Source organism: Euprymna scolopes, chromosome 22 (assembly GCF_053919585.1).
Source record: "Euprymna scolopes isolate OS-2025 chromosome 22, ASM5391958v1, whole genome shotgun sequence".
NCBI lineage: Eukaryota > Metazoa > Mollusca > Cephalopoda > Sepiida > Sepiolidae > Euprymna > Euprymna scolopes.
The window spans coordinates 32,121,897-32,145,680 of NC_136503.1; the positions used below are offsets into that span (position 1 = coordinate 32,121,897).

The window sequence follows — 23,784 nt, forward strand, 5'->3', positions numbered from 1 at the left end:
AGGAGTTTGGTAGAGTTCTCAAAGGTCAAATCATTGAACTTTGACCCCTTAATCACCAAATTTCTGTCCGAAAACCAATTAAAAAGATTTTCCCAAATCTCAATACCCCTCAGGTCAAATCTCGAGTCTATAGACCGAAAATTGACAGTTATTTGGTAGGAAAATGTACACAGACAGACAGACATTTTAACTTTTATAAATTTAAGGTACTTTTGCTTCTGTGTTACTGCGCTAGAAATAATAACGTTATTAGTTAGAAACCCATTCTTAACACAGGGAGGGGAAAGTGTTTTGGGTAAATGTGCGCTGCTTGTCCAACTGAAAACTTACCTTTAGACTGTTGATTTTTAAAGATATATAGGGGTAATCCGGCCCACCTTTAAATTTATCGCTGACAACTAGTTCGAAAGCTACAACAAAATTCATTATCCCATGTTTTCCTGCAGTAGTTTTGCCTTGCCATTTTCTTTTAACGTTAGCAGCTAAGAGAAACTGTGGGTTGTGTGCATGTGCAAACAGAAAGATTAAAAAAAAAACTTTCTGAATACGGGGGGGGGGGAAAGGGATCAGTGTGGCCTGTTTGTCCCAATGAAGACTTACCTGCAAATGGTATTTATTCTGAAAGTCGTTTTTAACATGGGGAGGTTGGGGGCGTTTATTCCGAAAGCCATTCTTAACATGGGGAGGTAGGTCTTTGGTTGGACAATCAGCGCACATTAACTGTGTTTTATAACTATTCAATACTTTCGGCGGTAAATTTTGATCTGGTTTCCACCATAACATTTTCCTTTAAAATGACGACTTTTTTTTTTGTTCTTGGGTATGCTGAAAACAAATATCGCAAATAAGTAGTTTTCCGGATATTAAACAGTGTATTTTATGTTATTGCTAGTGGCTAACTTGGCTTGCACATAGTTTCTCGAGGTTGTGTTTACATGCACGAGCGCGTGCTCACACATATCAAAATGGCCACCAACAATAACATAAGGAATAACATTGCTTAATATCTGGAAAATGGCAGATGTTTAGGAAATTTGACTCTCACTTCTAAATTTCACAATTTACACTTTTTCTTCTTTTTTCGTGTTAATCTCATCAATTACAAACTTCACTTTCAGATTTAAAAAAAAAATTTTATGGTCGGGTATCTGTTTTCAATTATAACGTTCTACTGAATTGAACACGTACTTTGTGACTATCACTGAGAAAAATATTGTGACTCTCTCACATGACCAGTGATTATTCCTGTTTAAAAAAAAATATATCTCGGGGATCCGTAGGTGACATGAAATGGTCCCATGTTGATGAAATCATGTACAGAGAAGTGTATCACATGATGGCAGAAAACGCTATTCCGAATTTCGACATATTTTTATCATATACAGGAGAAATGTCCCACGTGAACATTTTTTTTTCTTTTGAATTTTTAAAATTATTTGTTTGTTGTTGTTTTTGTTTTTTTTTTAAATAAATTATTTCTTGCCTTTGGTAACAATTATTTGTTGTAAATTAAAAAAAACAAACAAACTACTTGTCTGCCCCGAAGCATCGGAAAAAAAAATTATTTTTTTATTGTTGAAGCCTTTAAATTGTTTTATTTTTTTTTGTTTTTTTTAATAAATTATTTCTTGCCTTTGGTAACAATTATTTGTTGTGAATTTAAAAAAACTACTTGTCTGCTTTAAATGTCATATTGGTAATGTTTTATTTTAGCGATAGAAAAAATATATGGCTATAATTATTTAAAATAACGTATTTTAACCAAGTTAATTTAAACTAAACAGAAATATTCTTTGTATGTTAAAAGTTAAACCCGTTGAATTGTCAGATGTTTTTACTCATAACCCTTAAAACCTGTTTTTTTGTTTTTGTTTTTTACAATTAAACATTGTATTCAATTTTGTTTAAATTGAATATTTGGGGCCTATAATGCAGTGATCAGAGGTGTTGAATCTGTACTGTTCCAGTGGAGCATTGTCTGAAGACAGCAGTTTCAATCCTACCCAATGCAGGCCAGAGAATCAGTTGGCCAAAACATGTTGAGACAACAACTATGGAAGGCAGTAATTACTGAGGATAATGTTAGGAAACTCATCATTCTTATCCTGTCAAAGTTAACCACCTGAAGAAGGCCAGAGGAATAAATAATCTGTCAAAATGTGGTGAAAACAACGGCTTATGAAGATGTGTGAAAAATTACACAGATTGAACCGTTTCTTCTCATTGATTGATTAATTCAATACATTTTTTTTAAAACAGCCATTCTTATTGGTTGAATTCAAATTTTAACCGGCGTGAGTTGCAGGCCTTTTTCAACTGCAAAATTAGTTTTGGTAAAAACATTGAAGACTCATGTTATTTTTCTTAATTAATTTAAAGGCCTATGGCGCCCAAATTGTCATCTTTGAGACAACTTACCTAAAAAGTTAAGTATTTTCTTTTGACATAATATCGTCTTTTAAGTCAGCAAAGATTTTTGAATTTTGGTTAATTACAACCTAATTGGTACTGACCAGGTTCAGCATTGCTTAACTTCAGTGATCTAGCGAGAACTAGTCTGTCAACGTGATTATGCTGTATATATAACTTTGAGTAGCCTATGGGCCTTGATAAGTGGTGACTAGTTAGTACAATTGGTTTGCAATTTCACGTTGAAGAAAGCTTTTGAGATGAAAGGAAATTTGATCTGTAGGAGAAAGGTGTGGCGGTTGATTGAAAAACGTTAAATGTGTGTTTAGAGATGAAGTGATGCAGCAATCGGTAACAGAAAGTGTAGAAGATGCTGAAGAATACACTGTTGGATAGAAGAGCACTGGAAGCATAGGGTAACATGGTGGTGGATTGAGGAAGTTAGAAATTGTATTAAAAAAGCAAAAATGGAAGACTCAGTTTCAGTAAATAAGGATATTTGGCGACAACAAGGGAAGCCAAGAAGAAAAATATACAAAAGAAGGCAGAAGAGGCCAAGAAGATAAACTATAAAGGGATGACCAAAACAATGAAGTATTCAAAATAATTAAAAATTTTAGAGAAAATTGTAACGAATACAGAAATTGCCTCTAAAATGCCCACATGTCTGCATATCTTGTAGGGTTCAACTGCTGAAGAAAAAAAATTTAAATGATGAAACCCAGTTTATTTTATCCGCAACAATTGTACAAATTAACAAATTTTCAGCGGTCATATATCAATGGAATCTTAGGGAAATATCAATCATACAAGTTAGTATCGGTGCCACAGGGCTTATGAAGTAGAATCTGAAGTCCTACCTAACTAATATTCCTGGTGAACCAAGTGCAAAAGAGATCCAGAGATCAATTGCACTTAAGGGAGCAGTAAGGATACTAAAAAGAGCTCTCGGTTGGTTTCAATAAAAAGCAGGGCAATGCTGGCTGCTGGTTTGGCTGCCCCATATCCAGCATTACAATCTTCAAAGAAAGAAAAAAAAAATGGAATTTGCCAGTTTAAATAAAAACATGTTTAACAGAGACTGAGCTTGTTCGAATTTTTGAGTAGCAAACTTTATCAACATTGTGACAGATTTGGAAATAATGAGTGTAGTCAGCAATGTGTCAGATTTTGAAATGATGAGCATTGTCATCAGTGTGTTGAATTTTGAAATGATGAGCATTGTCAGATTTTGAAATGATGAGCATTGTCATCAATGTGTCAGATTTTGAAATGTGTTGAATTTTAAAATGATGAGCATTGTCAGATTTTGAAATGATAGGCATTGTCAGATTTTGAAATGATAGGCATTGTCAGATTTTGAAATGATAGGCATTGTCAGCAGTGTGTCAGATTTTGGAGTAGCAAGCTTTGTCAGCCAAGTGTTGGGTTTTGAGTAGCAAATGTTAAATTTAACCCTGAGCATTGTTAGTTGAGAGTGCAGAATAATTGACCATCTGTTTAGAGAATTGTAGAATAGTTAACAATTTGTAATTTAATCACATACTTGACAAAGTCAAAGATGGATCTTGTTGGAGAGAAGTGCATTTAAAATGAACAGGATAAGAGAAATGCTTAGAAATGTCATAAAAATTATTGAATACTGAAACTGAAAATCTTGAAATTGCTGAAGCAGTATATGTTTCAACTATAAGAATTGAGAAAGAAATGTGAATAAGATGAGGAAGGGTAAGGTTGGAGGACCCTCATGTTTTTTAGAAATGTTGAAGGTAACAAGGTGAAACCAGCATTTAGAGGATTACAGACTTAACTAATCCGAAAAAAAAAAAAAAAATTAATATGAATAATACTCATCTCAATAATGAATTCCAATTAAAAATAAAACATTTAGAGGATTACAGACTTAACTAATCCGAAAAAAAGAAGTTCAAAAAGCATGTGGCAAATATACCTAGTCAACCAAGTGCAAGAGATTCAAATAATTGCACTTAAAGGGATGATTAAAATCTTAAAATGATCGCTCAGTTGGAATATGAAATAGCGGGTAAATGTTTGGCATCTGTTAGGATGCCCCATCCCCAGTTTTAATAAACAGATAAAAAATTAAAAAAAAAAAAAATGACGGCACAAAAATAAAAGGTTTTCTCAGAAGATTGTGAATTTAGTACGATTGTGAATTCATTAAGAGTAAATAGGAATTGCTAGATAGAGGCAATTACAGTAGCTTAAAAGTTGATTTATCTGTTTCTGACATGATCAATTGAACGACAAATAAGTTAGATAAGCATACATGAAATACAGTTTGGTTTTTATGCCTGGGAAAAAATACCATTTGTGTTGTATTTATCCTCAGAAAAATGCAAGATAAGTATGTTGATAAGAACAAGTTTTATTTTGTTTTTGTGAATTTGGAGAAAGCTTTTGAAAGACGCAGGGGACTAATACATCATGAGATTTCAACAGTGACTCATCGTTTTGAATCCCCAGAAAAGGTTTTTGTGATGAGTTTTTCATTTTTATCTTTTTCTTGTTCCAAAATATAAATGCATTAATTTGCATATAAGGGACATAGCTGTGTTAAGGATGTATTGGGGAGGAGAGAAAGTCGAGTGGCAGCTGATAGAACACAGAGAACACAGTGAAGTTAAGAGGTGGTGCGAATTACGGCGTCAGTGAGAAGGAGTGCTGTTGATTCTTATTGAGATTACAAGCTATCTCGACAAAAAAGTAAAGTTGATGCAATTAGTTGGCACCATATCGAGTGTTCACCAAGAAAAAAAAAAGAACGATTTGAGTTGGCATTGTCATTTTTTTTTTAGAATTGTTTATATAATAAATCTATTATATTTATAGTAATGAATGACTTTCTAGCTGCCAATTAAAAGAAAAAAATTGAATAAAATTGTGCTAACATTCAAAATAAAACCTAGTGGAAAAAAATGACAAAAAAAATTTAGAATTTAGAGTAGAGGGGGATCAATTTTGCATATAAAGTTAATGTATCCCATTTCTAGGCCGATGTAAAGCTCTCTCTATCTGGTCGAAGCCAAGACCTGCCTTTCACTGTGTCCAACTTTTAACTCTCTTCAACTCTGCTATCAGCAAACCCAAAACTCTCCCTGTCAAAAGCTTGTAAAACTCATAGCCACTCCTCAAACTGCCCATGAAATAACTCTGTCATATGAGTCATTCCAAAAGTAAAGCCTCCTATTTTTTAAACTCAAATGTTGAAGAGCTACGACGAAAGGTACATTAAAACAAGCGACCTTTTGTGCTCCAGAATTTATTTTTTTACATCGTCACTACTATTCTCAGTGCACTTTTGAAAGGAATTCAATGACACAACTCTGCTTCTGATACATGTCCATGACGTGGCTTCTTGTCATTATCTACAACAGAGAGGTAAAACTTTCAGGTCTTGAATGCATGTTTGTTGTTTCTATTTGCTACCACACCTTGATTAACAATACTATTTTAGTTCTCTTTGTGTGTAATGGTGAACACCTTCCTCTCTATTGTTCTGCTGATAAACCTATTTTCTCTCTTTTTTTATCCCTGTTATATTTTCTTTTTTTTTTCTCCTCTACTTTCTGACACTTGGGAGAAGGGGGTCACTGATAGTATTACGCTAACATTATTATGGGTTTAACTCTTTTCAAAACCTCTGACTCTGGAATCCTAATTGAAAGAAACATTTCATAAAACCCTTTATATTTATTTTTTTTTAATTGAATTTTCTATGGATCTAACCATTTTTCTCAAAAGCCTTCTACTCTAATAGTTTCTTTCCTTGAACTGTTAGACTTTGGTATTCCTTCCCAGTTACCTGCTTTCCTGACTGTACTGATATGCAAAATTTCAAGTGTAATGTGAACAGACATCTTACTGCTCAACTCCCTACATAGTGTCTGTAGATTTGGTCCCAAATAGTAGCCTCTTACATCCAAGTGGTACTATGCTTTGTTTAATCCATTGTGTTTATTTTTTTCTTATTTTTTTTTTCCAACTCGCCAACTCATCATCCGAATGTACAGGTTGAGTTACGGGAAATGGATGTGTTTTTAAGGAAAACCAAATTCTGCAAAATATTTCAACAAAAATTTTTTAATGTACATAAAAGCATTTACTAAACATATTCATTTCCCGTGACTCACCCTGTATAAAAAATCCTGCAGAACAACCAGTATGATTTACTGATTTCAATAATTATTTTTTGTTTATTTTAATGAAATAATAAGTATGTTGATAAGAACAAGTTTTATTCTGTTTTTGTGAATTTGGAGAAAGCTTTTGAAAGACGCAGGGGACTAATACATCATGAGATTTCAACAGTGACTCATCGTTTTGAATCCCCAGAAAAGGTTTTTGTGATGAGTTTTTCATTTTTATCTTTTTCTTGTTCCAAAATATAAATGCATTAATTTGCATATAAGGGACATAGCTGTGTTAAGGATGTATTGGGGAGGAGAGAAAGTCGAGTGGCAGCTGATAGAACACAGAGAACACAGTGAAGTTAAGAGGTGGTGCGAATTACGGCGTCAGTGAGAAGGAGTGCTGTTGATTCTTATTGAGATTACAAGCTATCTCGACAAAAAAGTAAAGTTAATGCGATTAGTTGGAACCATATCGAGTGTTCACCAAGAAAAAAAAAGAACGATTTGAGTTGGCATTGTCATTTTTTTTTTTTTTTTTAGAATTGTTTATACAATAAATCTATTATATTTATAGTAATGAATGACTTTCTAGCTGCCAATTAAAAGAAAAAAATTGAATAAAATTGTGCTAACACTAAAAATAAAACCTAGTGGAAAAATGACAACAAAAAAATTTAGAATTTAGAATAGAGGGGGATCAATTTTGCATATAAAGCAAGAACGACAAAATGCTTTTACTTGGTTTTGTTAATAACAAAACCACATTTTTATTATAGTATTTATTATTGTTTTATTATTGTATTTATTATTGTTTTTATTATTGTATTTATTACTGTTTTTATTATTGTATTTATTATTGTATTTATTAAGTTAATTAAACAGGAATTCTCTTCATCTCTTTAACTTCAGGAATTCCCGTTAGAAGAATTTGGTAATCACCCAGCCAACAAGGGTGAAAAGCGTCAAGCATCACCTTTGCAGAAACATCCAGAGGAACACAAGAAACCTTGCACGAGAAATCTTGAAAATATTCCCAGCAATAAACGGATTGGCGATTCCAGTCTTTTACTCTCCAACTCGGCTAACAGTAATAACGAAACTGTTCAAGACGATCACTTGTTGCATCGCAAATTAACTTCTGCAGCAAATCTTCAAAAACCAGGTGAGCTAATTTAGTTGGATGGGTAACTCTCCTAAAAAGCGGGGATGGTGTCTACTTAATAAAATTTGGAACACAGCTTTTCTATGGTATCCCTCCTCCCTCCTTGACTATGTAGAAGTTTACCAGATTTTAGGATGGCTACTTATTAACCATATTTGAATTTTTTTCTCTAGAATGTTGTATTTTTGTCTTTGTGTCTCCTGCTGAGACTTTTAAGGTGTCAAATTTTCTGGTTGAAAAGTTTCTTTCATTCTATATTTTCTTTTCTTTCTTTTTTTTTTTGCTCCCGACAAAAGAAGGGTGGACCTGTAAATACACCCTTGTCTGTTTGTCTATTTGTCTGTCTGCACTTTTCTCTATAACTACGCCTTGGAATTTTTTGAAACAAACATTAAACATGATATGAGTAAAAAAAGGTAATAGAACGGATTTTCCAGAAAAACTCCCCCCCTCTCCCCCGGGTGCCTTTCCGGTTAAAATGGCTAAAATTGACACTTTTGAGCTTATTAAAAAATTTAACTTTTGTGCTTATTAAAAAAATTTAACTTTTTATAAAACTTTCTGAAAATTTGTAACTAACTGATTTCTATATAATTTTGTTTGTCTATACTTCGCAATATTTCTTGGGTGTTCCTCCAGGGGCTAGGGCTAATAAAAAACACTTCATTTTTGGGACTATTTTTCCATATTTGTCCAAAATTTTCTGTGTGTCTATTTAGCCGTTTTGCATGGTGCGAAACTCAAATTTACATATGTTAAGGCCTAAAACTGCACCATTTGTTCATTTTAACCAGAATTTGACGTCCCTTGGGGCTTTTGGGGCTAAATGCGGGGGGGGGGGTAAATGCTGAACTTAGTCATTTTTTTATGCCTGATTCACTGTGCACTCATGTGGGATCATGCGTGCTTCACTTGTTTTATGGAAATTGTTCCAGACAAAGCATGAAGCCATTTGATATAAGAAGCTTGAAAAAATTAAAAAGTGCTATTTTCACAATGTTTCAGTTGATGTAACCTCCGACCTTCTTTAAGTGTATCCTGTGGAACTCCATAATCTTTCTGTTGAAGTTGGGGAATCTGCACAGAATTTTAAACAGAACATTCTATTTAATCTACAAGGGGAACATGCTCACATTTTGTCAACCATAACTGGTTTAAGGCTCCTAAAATTCATACTAGAATTCTCAAGGACCTGCGGTGCAGTGGATAGAGTAGCAATACACATGAAAAAATTTAAATGGCTTAAAATATTTCAATAATGGTATATATAGAAATGGTATATATAGAAAGAGCTGGATAAGCTAAGAAAGAATCTTTTTAAATTTTTTAAATTCAATTAAAATTAAAATTAAGGAAACCTACATTGCCAGCAGGTATTTTTCAATTAACAGGCCTTTTATACTTCGCTGGTCGTTCTACTCACCAATTTTTAAAAATATTTATATGGTTAATAACAAAATAGCTCTAACTAAACATGTAAGAAATTTTTTTTTATAACCAGATTTTCAATAAAAAAAAAAATTTGATCTGAAATAAAAATGAACAAAAAAAAAAAAAGTCTGTTTACGCTGTGCTATCGCTGCTATTACTAATACTACATCAGTCTAGATTCCAATTCATTACAAATTTTTTCTGATATGTTTTTAAATTGCTACGTACTACTAGAGAAAACACTGTCCAATTATCTTTTTAACAAATAAAGTAGTAAAAAGATTGTTTTATTTAATAGTGGTGTCCAAAGAAAATCTTTTTCAAAATTTTCCATACTCTTCATGTTGAAAATTTTTTTTTTTTTTTAACACAACAAAAAAACGGCCCATGTATGGAGTATTGTTGTCATATTTGGGCTGGTGCATCTGCCACTAGTCTCTCGCTCCTAGACAAGGTTCAAAAGAGAGTCACCAATCTGATAGATCTTGAACTGCCAGCTAAACTTCAGCCTCTGTCACATCGACGAAATGTTGCATCCCTCTGCCTTTTCTATAAATACTTTAACGGTGAATGCTCTGACGAACTGCAAGCACTTGTGCCCCTTCAACGTAAATACCCCCGACAAACCCGACAAGCAGCTAAATCCCACCCCTTCACAGTAGAGATACCTAGATGCAAGAGAGCCTTCAGTTTCTTCCCCAGAACAGCTAGACTTTAGAATTCCCTTCTGGGTTGCTGCTTCCCCAACTGTACTGACATGCAGAAGTTCAAGTGTAACGTGAACTGACATCTTGCTGCCTAACTTCCTACAAAGTACCCCTGATGCTTATGTCCCTGATAGTAGCCCCCTACAATAAAGTGGCAATGTGCCTTGATTGGGGTGAAAATGCAATTAAAAAAAAAAAAAAAAAAAAGAAATGAATTTCGGACACTCAAAACTATTAAAAATTATATCTTTTCTGGCTAGTTTCCAAATTTCATGAAAAAATTTCTTGACACAAGCGTTTACAAATCGGGGGTGGGGTGGGGGTGGGGGGTCATCACAAAATCTTACCGAAAACACTGTTTTATGATGATCACATTTTTATCAATTTATTTACTTAAAACTCTAAAAATATATAATGTACATTATTATTTACTAATTCATTTGAAAGTATATTCATTTCCGAATAAAACGGTGGTATTTTGAAGCAGAAACCCCTCGAAATCTGATATTATCCTAAGCATTTTATCGACTATGTGTATTGCTAGATAGAGTACTTGGTAAAATTGTAAAAAATTATACTTCCGGATGTTGAGGTTCACTCCTCAGTGCGGGTAACACTCAAAATACAATTGTGAATGACTTTTTTTTTTTTTTTTTTTTTTTTTTTTTACCCCAAACAAGGCACATTGCCACTTTGATGTAGGGAGCTACTATTAGGGACACAGGCTACAGGGGTACTAGCTGGGGAGTTGGGCAGCAAGATGTCAGTTCACGTTAAACTTGAACTTCTGCATGTCAGTACAGTTGGGGAAGCAGGAACCTGGCACCTGGCAAGGAGTTCCAAAGTCTAGCAGTTCTGGGGAAGAAACTACTGGAGTAGAAGGCTCTCTTACATCTAGGGATCTCTACTTTGAAAGGGTGGGATTGTACTGCTTATCGGGGATATTTATGTAGAGGGGGCACAAGTGCCTGCAGCTCATCAGAACATGCATCGTTAAAGTACTTGTAAAAAAGGCAGAGGGATGCTGCATTGCATCGATGGGACAGAGGCTGAAGCTTGGATGATAGTTCAGGACCTATTAGGTTGGCGACTCTCTTTTGAACCCTGTCCAGAAGTGAGACTAGTAGCAGATGCACCGGCCCAAATATGACAACAATACTCCATGCATAGGCGAATGGTGGCCTTATAGAGGTACATGATACTTTCAGGAGTCAGTAGCTTTCTAGCACCGTAGAGAGAACCTACCCTTTTCGCAGCGGTCCTGGCAATGATCTCAATGTAATTGTTCCAACTCATGTTTCTTGTGAACGTTAGGCCAAGGAGTTTAAAAAATGTGCTTTCAGATAAAGAGTCTTTGGCCATTGCTATTGGTGGTAGAGAAGGTTTCTTGTAATTATTGAAGGAAACAAGTTTAGTCTTGGCAGCATTGAATGTGACCATCCATTTTTGTCCCCATTCCACTACAGATTGGAGGTCGTTCTCTAGTGTTTCTGCCATTTCTTTAGATGTGTGTTCATTTGTTTTCCTGTCGTGCCTGTTATAGAGCATGGTGTCATCAGCATACATACCCATCTCACAAACAATTTTGTAAGGGAGGTCATTTATGAATATAAGGAATAATAGAGATCCAAGGATAGACCCCTGAGCCACTCCCGCATTTATATCATATTGTTTAGATGTACAGCCATCGAGGACAACCTGGATTTTTCTGTTATCTAAGAAAGATTTAATTATGTTAAGTATTCTACCAGTGATACCACTGAGAAGACCTTCATGCCATACCCTGTCAAAAACCTTAGATATATCTAGAGCTACCACTCTACCCTCCCCTGCTTTGTCAAGTGAATAGTATATACGCTCAGAGATTACAGTTAGAATGTCTGCTGTGGAACGGGCTTGCCTAAATCCATATTGTTGGTCGGTAAGAAGTTTAGCATCTGTAAGGTGATGGACTAGAGCTTAGTTAATTATGGACTCAAATATTTTGGCAAAAAGTAGGAGAAGGCTAATGGGACGGAAATTTGCTGGGTCAGTTCTTTTGCCAGAATTCTTGAAAACTGGTACCACAGAAGCAGTTTGCCAGTAGGCAGGAAAGCAAGATTCATTAAGGCATTTGTTGTAAAGTTTGGAGAGTATTGGAGCTACTTCGGTGGAGCACTTTTTTAATAGTACAGCCGGGATGAGATCAGGTCCACATGCTTTTGCAGTGTCAAGATTTTTTATAATGGCATGCACCTGAGAAGGGGTGATTTTCAGATCGTCAAATGTGGCGTCTGTCTGCAAAGGAAAGTCTGGGATAGGGTGGTTAGCAGGGTCTAGTGTGGAATTGGAAGCAAACTGACTGGCAAGCATGTTAGCCATCTCGGTTGCTGAGCAAACAACTTCATGATTGTTGGATAGTGGGGGAATTGTTGATTGCCCATTATTTACTACACTATTGTAGATTTTCCAGAAGTCACGGGTTCCTAATTTCTGAGGTTCTATGCGTTTTTGGGTGGTTTCAGTAAATTCTCTCTTAGGTGTCGCTATTTCTTTCTTACAGTTGCTTCTGGCTTCTATATGCTTCTGTCTGTTTGAACTGGATTTATGTTGGTTAAATCTGTGGTACTTGTGCTGCCTTTGCACGATGGCAGCTACACATGTGGAAGTAAACCATTGGGGAGAGTGGGGCTTGCTATAAAATTTCCGCGTGCGGACATGTGCTTCAATTGCTGTTTTCAACTATTCAGTGGTCTCATTTGCGCACTGTTCAGCAGGAAGTGAAAAGATATTTCACCATGGGGCGTCTCTAATGAGATCCCTGATGGCTTCCCAGTCGATCTTTTTATAATATCTCGTTCTTTTGAGCAATGGCTCTTCCATTTTGGCTCTAGAGTTTAGGGTGATTTTAACTATTATCACAATCATCATTTTAACTATGAACACAATCATCAGGAACTGTGGTCAGAAACAGATCTAAAAGTGATGTGTGTTGCTCTTGCTGGTCAGGGAAACGGATTGGAAACGTAACCGTCTGTGATAGGGAATGAGATATAGAGAAGCTATGTGTTGTGGTACCAGCTGCATCTGTGTAATTAGAGAATCCAAGCTAGTTACTGTGGTGGACATTGAAGTCACCAAATACATGAACTTGTGCGCTAGTGTCGAGGGAAAGTGCTGTATCTATGCTGTCAGAGACTTTGTTTATTAGGGTACAGTCCTGGGTCGAGGGAGAGCAGTAGAGGAAATCAAAATAATTAATACTATGTTGCATGTTAAGTCTAAAGCACATAAAGGCTTGATCGTCCGATTCTAGTTTTCTTTCTCTTGTTAGGGGGAGGGGTGTTTTGAATACATACTCCAAGCCTATGCATATGTCTGCCAGAGTCCTTACGGAAGAGTGGGAGATATCCGGGCATGTTAAAGTAGTTAGAGGGGATGGAGGAGTATAGGTTAGTCTCACTTAGTGCTAAGATATCCGGGGTATTTGTTAGGAGAAATGCTTCAACATCATTTAAATTAGTTCTAAGCCCACGGATATTAGTAAATGCAAGCCTCAAGGGAGGAGGCAATTTGATTTTCTTTGAGTTTTGTCCTTGTTTAAGCGTAATTTTAGATTGTACTGTCATTTTTTTTAAATGTTTCAGTTAGGTAAATGGTGCTGAACAATTGGTTATGTAGAACACCACACATACAACACAAGTAGACCGTCAGCTGACCTTCCATCTACTAGGACTGTGGCTTCAGGAAAGCCCAACGGGGATGAGTGCATGATCCCTTTCCATGCGAGACATGGCACTACAAACATCCCAATATTATTCAAGTGTTGATAGAGCAGCCGCTCTAAGCGCTACCAAAGAGTTAGGGCACCTGTACTACCAGTCAGGAACAGCAGCCAGGAAGTCAATCCGGTACCCTCAACCCATCGGACGATGGTCAACCCAATCCACTTGTACTGGCATTATGATGTTCAAGCACTCCCAACTGCCCAGTTTAGAGGGGGATGGGATGTGTCGGGAGAGGGAGAAATCGCTCTAGTCAGGAAACAAGATCGACCACTGAGTGTTTCTGTCGAATCCCTGTGCTTCGACCTCTACGCCTGGCTAATAGGCAAAGAAGGAGTATGGAAGCTTGGTGATAGACAGTGCCTTGATGGAACGAGAACATGCTATCCTCGTGGATTAAATAAAAAGTTCTATTCAAAATTCCGTGCAGATTCCGGAGTTCAACAGAAAGATTCTCGAGTTCAACAAGATGCATCTGAAGAAGGCCAAAGACTGACCGAAATGTTGTGAAAATAACACTCAGAATTCAAATAATATGGATTTATAAATGATATTAGGTATTACAAACTAGTCAGTTTAGTGTGTATGTGGGTGTGTCTATATAATTAGGTGCAAAAACAATATCATTTTCTCACATGTTACTTTTATATATGCTTTCTGAATTAATTCATTGATATATATATAGCCGTGTTATATATCATTTTGAAGTGCGTTTTGCGCTCTATCGAATTGTTATTCGTTACCGTTCTCATTCTCTTCGTTCATTTTTTTTTTTTACAGGCTTTTCGACAGTATGGACAAAATTCAAATCCGCACGATTTTCTTGTTCCAGTTCAAACTAGGCTGAAAACGGTGGTTCGAGAAATTTTGCAATGGTGATGAGAGCCTCAAAGATGAAATTCGTTGCGGCTGGCTGACTGCGGTTGGTAACGAACATTTGAAAGCCTTAATTAAAGCTGATCCTCATAAAACCACATGAGAAGTTGCTGCTGAACTCGAGGTTGATCACTCAACAGTCCTTTGCCATTGAAATCAAATAGGAAGTTGGATAAATGGGTGGAGCATGTATTGATAATCAAAAAAATTCTCGTTTTGATGTGTCTTCTATGCTCTTTCTGCGCAACAAAAACGATCCATTTCTCGAGTGAATTGTGACGTGTGATGAGAAGTGAATTCTCTACAACAATAGATGTGACGTTTGGCACAGCTCCACAACACTTCCCAAAGGCGAAATTGCACCAAAAAAAGGTTTTGGTGGCTGTTTGGTGGTCTGTGGCTGGTCTCCTCCATCACAGCTTCTTGAATCTGAGCGAAATGATTATGCCGGAGAAAGTAATGCTAACAAATTGATGAAATGTACCAAAAGCGCCAACGTATGTGCCCGAAATTGGTCAATATGAAGTGACCAATTCTCCTCCATGAAAACGCTCATCTGCAGGTTGCTCAACTGACACTGCAGAAGATGAACGAATTGGACTACGAAACTCTGCCTCATCCACCATATTCACTGGATCTCTCACCCACCGATTATCACTTTTTCAAACATCTTGACAACGTCCTGCACGAAAAATGCTTCAAAAGCCGAGATGATGCCGACTTGGCCTTCAATGACTTCATCACTTCCAGAACTCCCGATCTCTATGCTAATTGGATAAATAAACTTATTTTGCATTGGCAAAAATGTGTCGATTCTAATGGTTCATATTTCGATTAATTAAGTTCATTATGAAAGGAGTTATCTTTTGAAGCTGAACGTCAACAAACATTATTTTTGCAACCTAATATATTTTTATGTCCCTTTTATGTTCACATATTTTCTTGTCGAGACTGCGTTGTTTTGCCAATGTATACCCAAGAGTACTAATAAATCTCTACAACTCTCTCACCATATTTTTCCCACATACGTCGAGCAATATCTCAATTCATCAGCTCTGTCTGATCCTAAAGAACAAAGCTACTTAAGAACCATCGCTAACCCTCTGGCAGATGATCTACATGCAAATCACTTTCTTTCTAGAATCACTATTTCTAACATCAAACGACGGATTAATTCCTTAAATTTTAAACATAATAAAAAAATTGAATAATAAATTATCCAACCTAATCACCAATAGTAAGTGGTGCTCCATTGGATAACCTGAACTTATCCAGAACCTCAGAGCAGTCATTATCAAACACTGAAATGGAAATCCTCAGTTTCGGACTAAAATTTGTGACAGGATTTTACCCCAAAATAACAACCAATATGATCGCCCAACACTACAAACACAAAGACATATAGATTTCAGGAAAGGTTTTGTTCAGGGCATTATATCAACAGCTACCCCCTAAACCATGGACATTATCTTACCTAAACGACACATTAATGCATTTAAAGAACAACTATGCCATCATCATATTGGTTGCAGACAAAGACAGTGGTGTCATAATGAAAATGTCTGAATATAAAGATAAAATATTTAAACTCTTACAAGATCAAAACATTTACAAAAGTACTAACTCTAAGTTAATAGAAAAAGAAACAGACATCTTTAATAAAACGTTCTAGAAACTAATAATTATATATATATATATATATATATATATATATATATATATATATATATATAGTGAAATTTTGCTTCAATTTTAAATTGATAATTTCTTTATTTTGGCTTATTTTGATAAAATTTGAATGTAAACAAAATTGATCTTTTTTTTCTTTTATAAATATACAATTGGAGGTCTAAACATTCAAATTTCTTCAGATGTTTTTTATAAAACAGTCTTCATTAAAAAAAGTATATTATTCTATTATGCTTTTATTGTTTAAATAATTTGATTTGCTCGTTTTATTAAAAAAGAAAATGGTTGAAAAGACATTTTCCACTCAGTAATGATCTTCGAAAAATTGTCAGTGAAAAAAGAAAACACAATCGTCAATTTATTTCTAGTCACCATATTGAAAAATCATTCACAAATGCGACTGCTTCAGTCACAGCGTAAAGCCCTGATAATTATTTTTGTTATTTGCTTCAAGTAGAATCACTACATTTGCAAGGATTTTTCATCTGTTCAAAGCCTCCATTTTGAGTTATGCACTGAAAATTGGCTCATGAACCCATAGCACAGATGACGACAAATATCCTTATTATTAACCGTCATCATTCAATGGCTAATTGTGTTACCAAAATACATTTGGTATCATTGTTTGTTTTGCAAAGATTTAGGTTATATTAGAAATTCTTTTTTTTTTTTTTTTAAATATAATGAAAAAAAATTTTAGTTTAGGATATCTAAGTATATATAGTGACCTCAGCACATAATCCTCACACTTAAAAGTTGCCTTAGTTTATTTAGATGACCACAATTAGAAGCTTCTGTTCAGTCTCAAAAGATAATGTGCTTTCTTAATAGCTGGAAAGTGGCCTCTGCAGTACCAGTGTACAAGAATTCTGGTGAAAGGACTGACCTTCTCAATTATCACCCTATCAGTCTCTTCCCCACCTTCGTTAAAATCTTTGAGACCTTAATTAGTCACGTACTAGTCCACCACTTAGCAAAAGTTAATCTTTTCTCTGACAGTATGGATTTAGGCAATGTTGTTCTACTGCAGATATTTTAACAATCATCTCTGAACGCATTTACCATGCACAGGATAAGACAGGCGAAGCCAGGGCTATAGCTCTTGATATATCCAAGGCTGTTGACAAAGTCTGACATGAAGGACTGCTAATGAAAACTAAAACGTACTGTATAACTGGATGTGTACTAAATATAAAATTAGATCCTTCATAGCACCATCCAGGTTGTCATTGATGGACTTACATCCAACCAGCATTATATAAATATAGGAGTGCCTCAGGTCGATTCTTGGACCATTATAATTTCTGATATTTATAAACGACTTCTCTGATAATATTGTGTCCAAGATGGGCATCTTTACTGATGATACAATGCTCTCTAAGATGTATGAGAGAAGAATGGATATACACAAATCTTAGACAATGGCAGAATCGTTAGAAAATTACCTCCAGACCGTAGTGGAATGAGGCCATAAATAGATGGTAACATTTAATGCTAGTAGGACTAAGCTGCTATCCTTTAACAATTACGAGACGCCTCACCAATATCTATAACAAATAACACGCTATCTGAGAATTCTTCCTTCAAACTCCTCAGCCGAACATTCACAGGCAATTTAAACTGGAACAAATACATTAAGGACATTGCAAAGGCTGCTTCAAGGAAGATGGGTTCCCTATATCATGCTAGAAGACTATTTACCTGAGAGTATCCTGTACCTCTACAAGGCAAATATTCACCCATACATGGAATATTGTTGCTCCATCTGGACTGATGCATCTACCACGACTCTCACCCTCTTGGATATGGTCCAAACAAGAGTCTTCAATCTAATAGGTCCAACTTCTGTCCTATCGCTGCAATGTTGCATCTCTGTGCTTGTTTTACAAATATTTTAATGGAATGTGCTCTGATGAACTTGTTGCACCTGTGCACCCTGACAAACCCGCTTAGTAACAAAATCACACCCCTGAATGCCAGAAAGCTTTCTACTCTAGTTTCTTCTCTCGAATTTGTAACACGATCAGCCGGTCACTGAGGTGTTACTGGCTTCACATGTTATACTAAATGTCTTAGAAATGGTCTCAGGAAGATGTGACGATGGCCCAGTCATTAGGGTCGGGTCTGTAAGAAGAAAAGCATACCTGAGATGTTGGGTGTGGCTGTGTGGCTCCTTCTTCTCCCAGGAAACGTCTTGATCTTCGGGTCAGAATCTTCCTTTTCCTCATGGCTACCTCATTCTTCAATGAAGGCATTTATGGCAGACACAAAAAACGACACGCGACACAATTGTAATATATATTGTATAGTCGTAACTATTTATTTTACAAAAAATATGTCACAATACAATATACAAATTACAATTAATTTTTTTACAGTTAATCATAGGCAATAGGCTTTTCAGAACTAACTAACCTACGCTACCCCCCCCCCCCATTTACAGTTTACAGAGAGACAGAAATATGCATCCTCATCTCATGACGGTCTGAATAGAAAGAGAGAGAGAGATCTAGAAAGGGAATTATGGGAATGCATTTTTTTGTATCTCTACGCCCATGGTCAAATCACCACTCGGCCATGCTGTAGAGTGTGTTAGAATAGAGTGTGTTAGAAACCGTGGCACTGAGAAATAGTGCCACAGTAGTAGGCAGGCAGGCTCAAACCCGCGACACGAGGACAGAAAAGAAAGTGAAAGAAAACCTGACGTCTTATCCCTACTTCCTAACGCGACCGGAAGTGTAAAGCATTCAAATTTAATGTAGCCGATCAAAAAGATGATTTGCAGAAATGGGGTTGTTTTTAAACCTCCCGCAAAGATTGTTTTTAATGTGAGAGAAAAGCAGCTTGGCCAAAAAAGGGAGGCACTCTGGCAGTAACCAAATAAATAATAATTGCCTTAGTATGAAGGGTTTTCCCTATATTGACCAAGGACCAATTACAGAACAGATACTACCCGGCCGGAAGGCCAGGCAGCAGGCATTTTCGTTCGATTAGTTTTGCTTTATTTATTTGAAAAAGACAAACAAACACTTGAAAAAACGGAATTTTTTAAAACTTGATCAAAAAAATGTCTGTTTGCGAATCTGAGATATTACGATCTAGGAAGTATAAGAAAACTTCTCCCGGAATCTGATGCGAGAACCACAATGCAAAAAGCCTTTCGTGGGCGTACACAAACGCTCGCACCCATTTTGCCTTTTATATATTGGACTAGCGAGGGGTACCCGGCGTTGTCCGGGTGTTTGTAGGTGTGTGTGAAAAAAAACAGGTACCCGTGAAAACAAAGCCTTTACGACGCGCAGTTGGAAAATAATAAAGTGTGAAAAAAAAACAGGTGTGCGTTTTTGATTGCCGTGACGGCGATAGGTATTCAGCAGTTAGCATTTTGTGCGGGACAGTTTTTAATGAGGTCAATAAATCGGTTTGTTTGTTTTTAAAAATCCGCTCCCTCGTCTCGAAATTAAAGCTACCGTCTGATATGACGAAGTTGACATTGACCAAACTGGCTCTGGGCCTGTGATTAGAGTCGAGTTTCGCTTTTTTTATACCGAAAACCGAATGTAACACGTGCCGATGCGGGAAATGTGGAATGATTAACGTTTGAAAGTCAATAAAATTAAATAGACAGGCGAGCTCCGTGGTTAAGTGTGAGATATTACAATTTATAGATGATATAAAAAGTTTTAAGAAGTTGTGAAGCGAGCGAGCGCTTCTCTGAAAGAAACCTTTTGTGGACATCGAGGAAAAGCATACATACATACATTTTCGCTTTTATATATATAGACTACTAACAGATGGAATTGGTATTATTTTTGGATGTAAAATATGCTAAAAAAAATTTTATTAACATTTATGTAGGTATTATGATTATTACTATTAAACGAAAGCAAGTTAAGCAAAATGGGTTGATATGCCGTACAACCAAACCAAACCCCATTTATAAACAGATTGAGTAGATTAGAGACAGCAGATCGAAAGAAACATTTTTGTATGACATCACAATTACACTTGTTCTCTTGCTATGTAACATCTTTTCCTTTAACCATTGCGTCTTTGTCCATTTGATATTTCCAGGTGGTCAGTTTGAAAATTTGCCGTCCTCTGACAGAGTTCATCAGACCCCAAGCAGCATCCCTGGGAACTGCATCATAAGCGAGCAACAAGAAATGCCTCCAAATGAAAGATGCCCAAGGCGTAAGTTCCCAGGACCTGCAGGGATGCTTCCAAGGCTGGTAAGTTCAATGTAATTGATAAATGGAAAAAAAAATTCATCAAGAGAAAAATGAGAATGTATATTCACAAGTTGTGACCATTCAATTTGCACATTGAAAATGTCATTTTAAATTTATACATCACATCTTGACAACAACAACTCTTATGTACATATCTAATGTGTCTATTTCTTGAAGTTTAATATCAATAACTTTGAATCTGGTCAGTTGATATTCGATTCTACCTAACCAATTTATCCTTTTCTTTCTATCATTTTTTTTTTTTTTTTACAACAAATTTAAAAAAAATATGTATATCGGCTAAGAATATTTTGGTCCTCCGATTTATCGGAGAGGGACCTAATGTTTTTAGTGGCGTTCATTAGTCCAGTGGTAGGTCATTTTGCTCTTTTGCTAGTTTTTGAAAGCAAATATGACTTGACGATCTAATCAGATTTCTTTTCAAAATATATTTAAAACTTACTTTTTTGGTATTTTCTTATTTAATCCATTAATTTTGAATATAGTATCAAACAGTTTCCATGTTCTTATTTATTTTGTCTTCTCACGAGGGCAGAGTTAGGCACCAAAGTCATTTTTTTAATGTGGAGAAAGGAACAAAAATAAAAAAATTGTCTCAGTCGTGAAGGATTGCTCTTCTACTAACCGAGAACAAAAAATTGAAGTGTAGCATCAGAACAGATACTGCACTTTGATCTTATTATTGCGTTCCCATTTCTTTGCAAAGAAGTGAACTCTTTTATTCTTTTGTAATAATTAACTAGCGAGACCTGTGGAAATTCCACATTTTTATATAATATATTGATGTTGGCATTCTGTAGATGTTCAGTGTAAATGGAGACACTCTGATATTGTAGCTTTTTGTTAAAACTGCAAAAGTATTTATCTAAGCTAACACGAACGTCCGATAAAGCCCGGTCGTAAAATAAGCTTAAATATGATATTTAAATTCTTGCAGATTTCATATATATTATTATACAGTTAATGTTCTAGCAATGTTTTTTGTTTTGTTTTGTTTTTTATGTTATAAAGTTGCGATTTAAAAAAAAATATATATATATCCATATGACTTGGGTGCATTAGCTTGAATCAAAACCGAAATAAAAACTTATGAAAAAATTAGTGTTGGGATGATTCCCAAATTTTTTCTGATTCCTGAAAAATGTTGATTAACGATTCCGACACCAAGTACGATTCTGATTCCCGTGGAATTGTTGTTTTGAAATATGCCATTATATAATTTATATAATATATTATTATATATTTATATAATATATTATTATATATTTATATATATAATTTATATAATATATTATTATATATAATTATATTACATAATCAAAGTTTTTTGTTTAACGAAAAAATTTGGTACAGCAAAAAAGTGGAAATGCAATTAAGGGAATTTCGAAAACAATTTCATTGTTTTTCGTAAAATTTCTTTGATTGAAGATGAGTCAAAACATATTTTAGCCATGAATTAAATATGCACCATGAAATTAATGGCAATCAATTTCAGGAGTTATTTTATATATTAAAAAATATAAAGAAAAAGTGAGTCATGATTAATTCAACAAAAATACAATAACATCAAATTTCAAAGGGAATAACATGTTTTGTTCATCTTTTGATATTCATTTTTTGTTTTATTTTCTCTTTATCTTCGATAACTCTTTAAAATTTAACATTTTTTTTTGCAGCTTCAATCGCTAGCTGATTTTTATTCACTTTCTAGAATATTATTTCTAAATGAAATTTAAAAATAACTAAATCTTTGATTAAATTTTTAGCTTTATATTCAATCGTCTCAAATTATTCCTATTTATTTATTTGACTTTTTAAAAAATATTTTTAACAATAATGTTATTTTTTAAATCTATATAAATTGGTTTGGTAAATGTTATCTTATGCTAAACACCAACCACTCTTCTTTTTTTTTTTCTTTAAAGTTATTTGAGGTCGCTGACAATGAATCTGATAATCAAACCCACTGCAAATTTACCGTTTGCATGGTATGAACCCCTAGACCATGGGACTATTTTGTGCCATTTCACCGCCTTAATGTTTTTGTTACATGATACGTACGTGTGTGAACAGGCATAGTGAAGTGTCATCATATCGCGTAGGAATCTTTCTAATAAGAAAGTTAAAAAAAAAAAAAATGTGGTTCATTTTTTTTTTTTTTTTTTTGTCTTAGGTAGTTTTTAATGTTTTTTTAATTGATCAAAAAATAAAGTTTTCATGAGCGGTTTGCAAAAACATAAACAGCAAACACATTTTTATGTTTTTCGTTGTTTTTTTTTTTTGGGGGGGGTATTCCATTAACAGGTTCTTCTGCAGTTTAATTAACTGCTTTTCCGTAAGTAACGCACCGACATTTACCATTTCACAAAAATTTTGTTTACATTGGGGAGGAGGGGAGGAGGGAGGTACTGCCCCCCCCCCCCCCGCCCCAAGAATTTTCTTCCAAAAGAAAAAAAAGTTAACTTCACTTACCGCATTGTTCTATTAAACCTTTTATTGTTTAAATAATTTGACTTTGCTTGTTTTATTTTTTAAAAATATAAAGATTGACAAGACATTTTTCATTTACTAATGAGATTTTTCATTTATTTACTAATGGAAGAATGTTGGTATAAAAAAAACAAACTTGCCAAAAGATAAGCGCCCTCTTTCTTTTTCTTTCTTTTTTTTTTTTGTTTTTAGTCACCAGTTGGAAAAAACACTGATTTTGACATGATTTACTCGCAATGAGAGCACTGAAAATCTTTTTTCTCTAAGGATTAAGTATTCATCAACTTTTTCATGGACTTGACATAGTTAAGCTGTTTTATACATAAATAAACTTCGCTCACAGATGAAAACAATGTTACCTTGCGGCCCCTAAAGTTTTACAACAGTGCAAACAGATAACTAATCATGGGCCTCGAAGTTTCGAAACTGACAGACAACGCCTATGTACGTGACGGAATAAGAAAACACATTAAGATAAATAAAGATTACCTTTAAAGTAGTTAATAAAAATTCTTTTATATCAATGGTTTACTTCGACTTGCGCAACTGCCATTGCCCAAAGGCAGCATGCATTCCGCAGGTTTAAACGACATAAGTCCAGTTCAAACAGACAGAAGTACATAGAAGCTAGAAGTAACGTTAAGAAAGAAATAGCGACAGCTAAGAGGGAATTTATGGAAACCACTAAAAAACGCATCGAAGCACAAAAACTAGGAACTTGTGACTTCTGGAAAATCTACAACAGTGTAGTAAATAATGGGCAATCAACAATTCCCCCCACTAACCAACAATCACGAGGTTGTTCGCTCAGCAACTGAAAAGGCTAACATGCTTGCCAGACTCCACACT

The 23,784-nt window shown here is 35.1% G+C and overlaps 1 protein-coding gene across 1 annotated transcript in view; it reads left to right on the forward strand.

Moving 5' to 3' along the window:
- LOC145243951 (uncharacterized) overlaps positions 1-23,784 on the forward strand; it is a 105,382-nt gene that overhangs the window by 12,148 nt on the left and 69,450 nt on the right. Inside the window, exons 2-3 of the mRNA XM_080107078.1 lie at positions 7,473-7,725; positions 20,267-20,424. Of these exons, the coding sequence (XP_079963204.1) occupies positions 7,473-7,725; positions 20,267-20,424 (411 nt within the window). The remainder of the gene's footprint in view (positions 1-7,472; positions 7,726-20,266; positions 20,425-23,784) is intronic.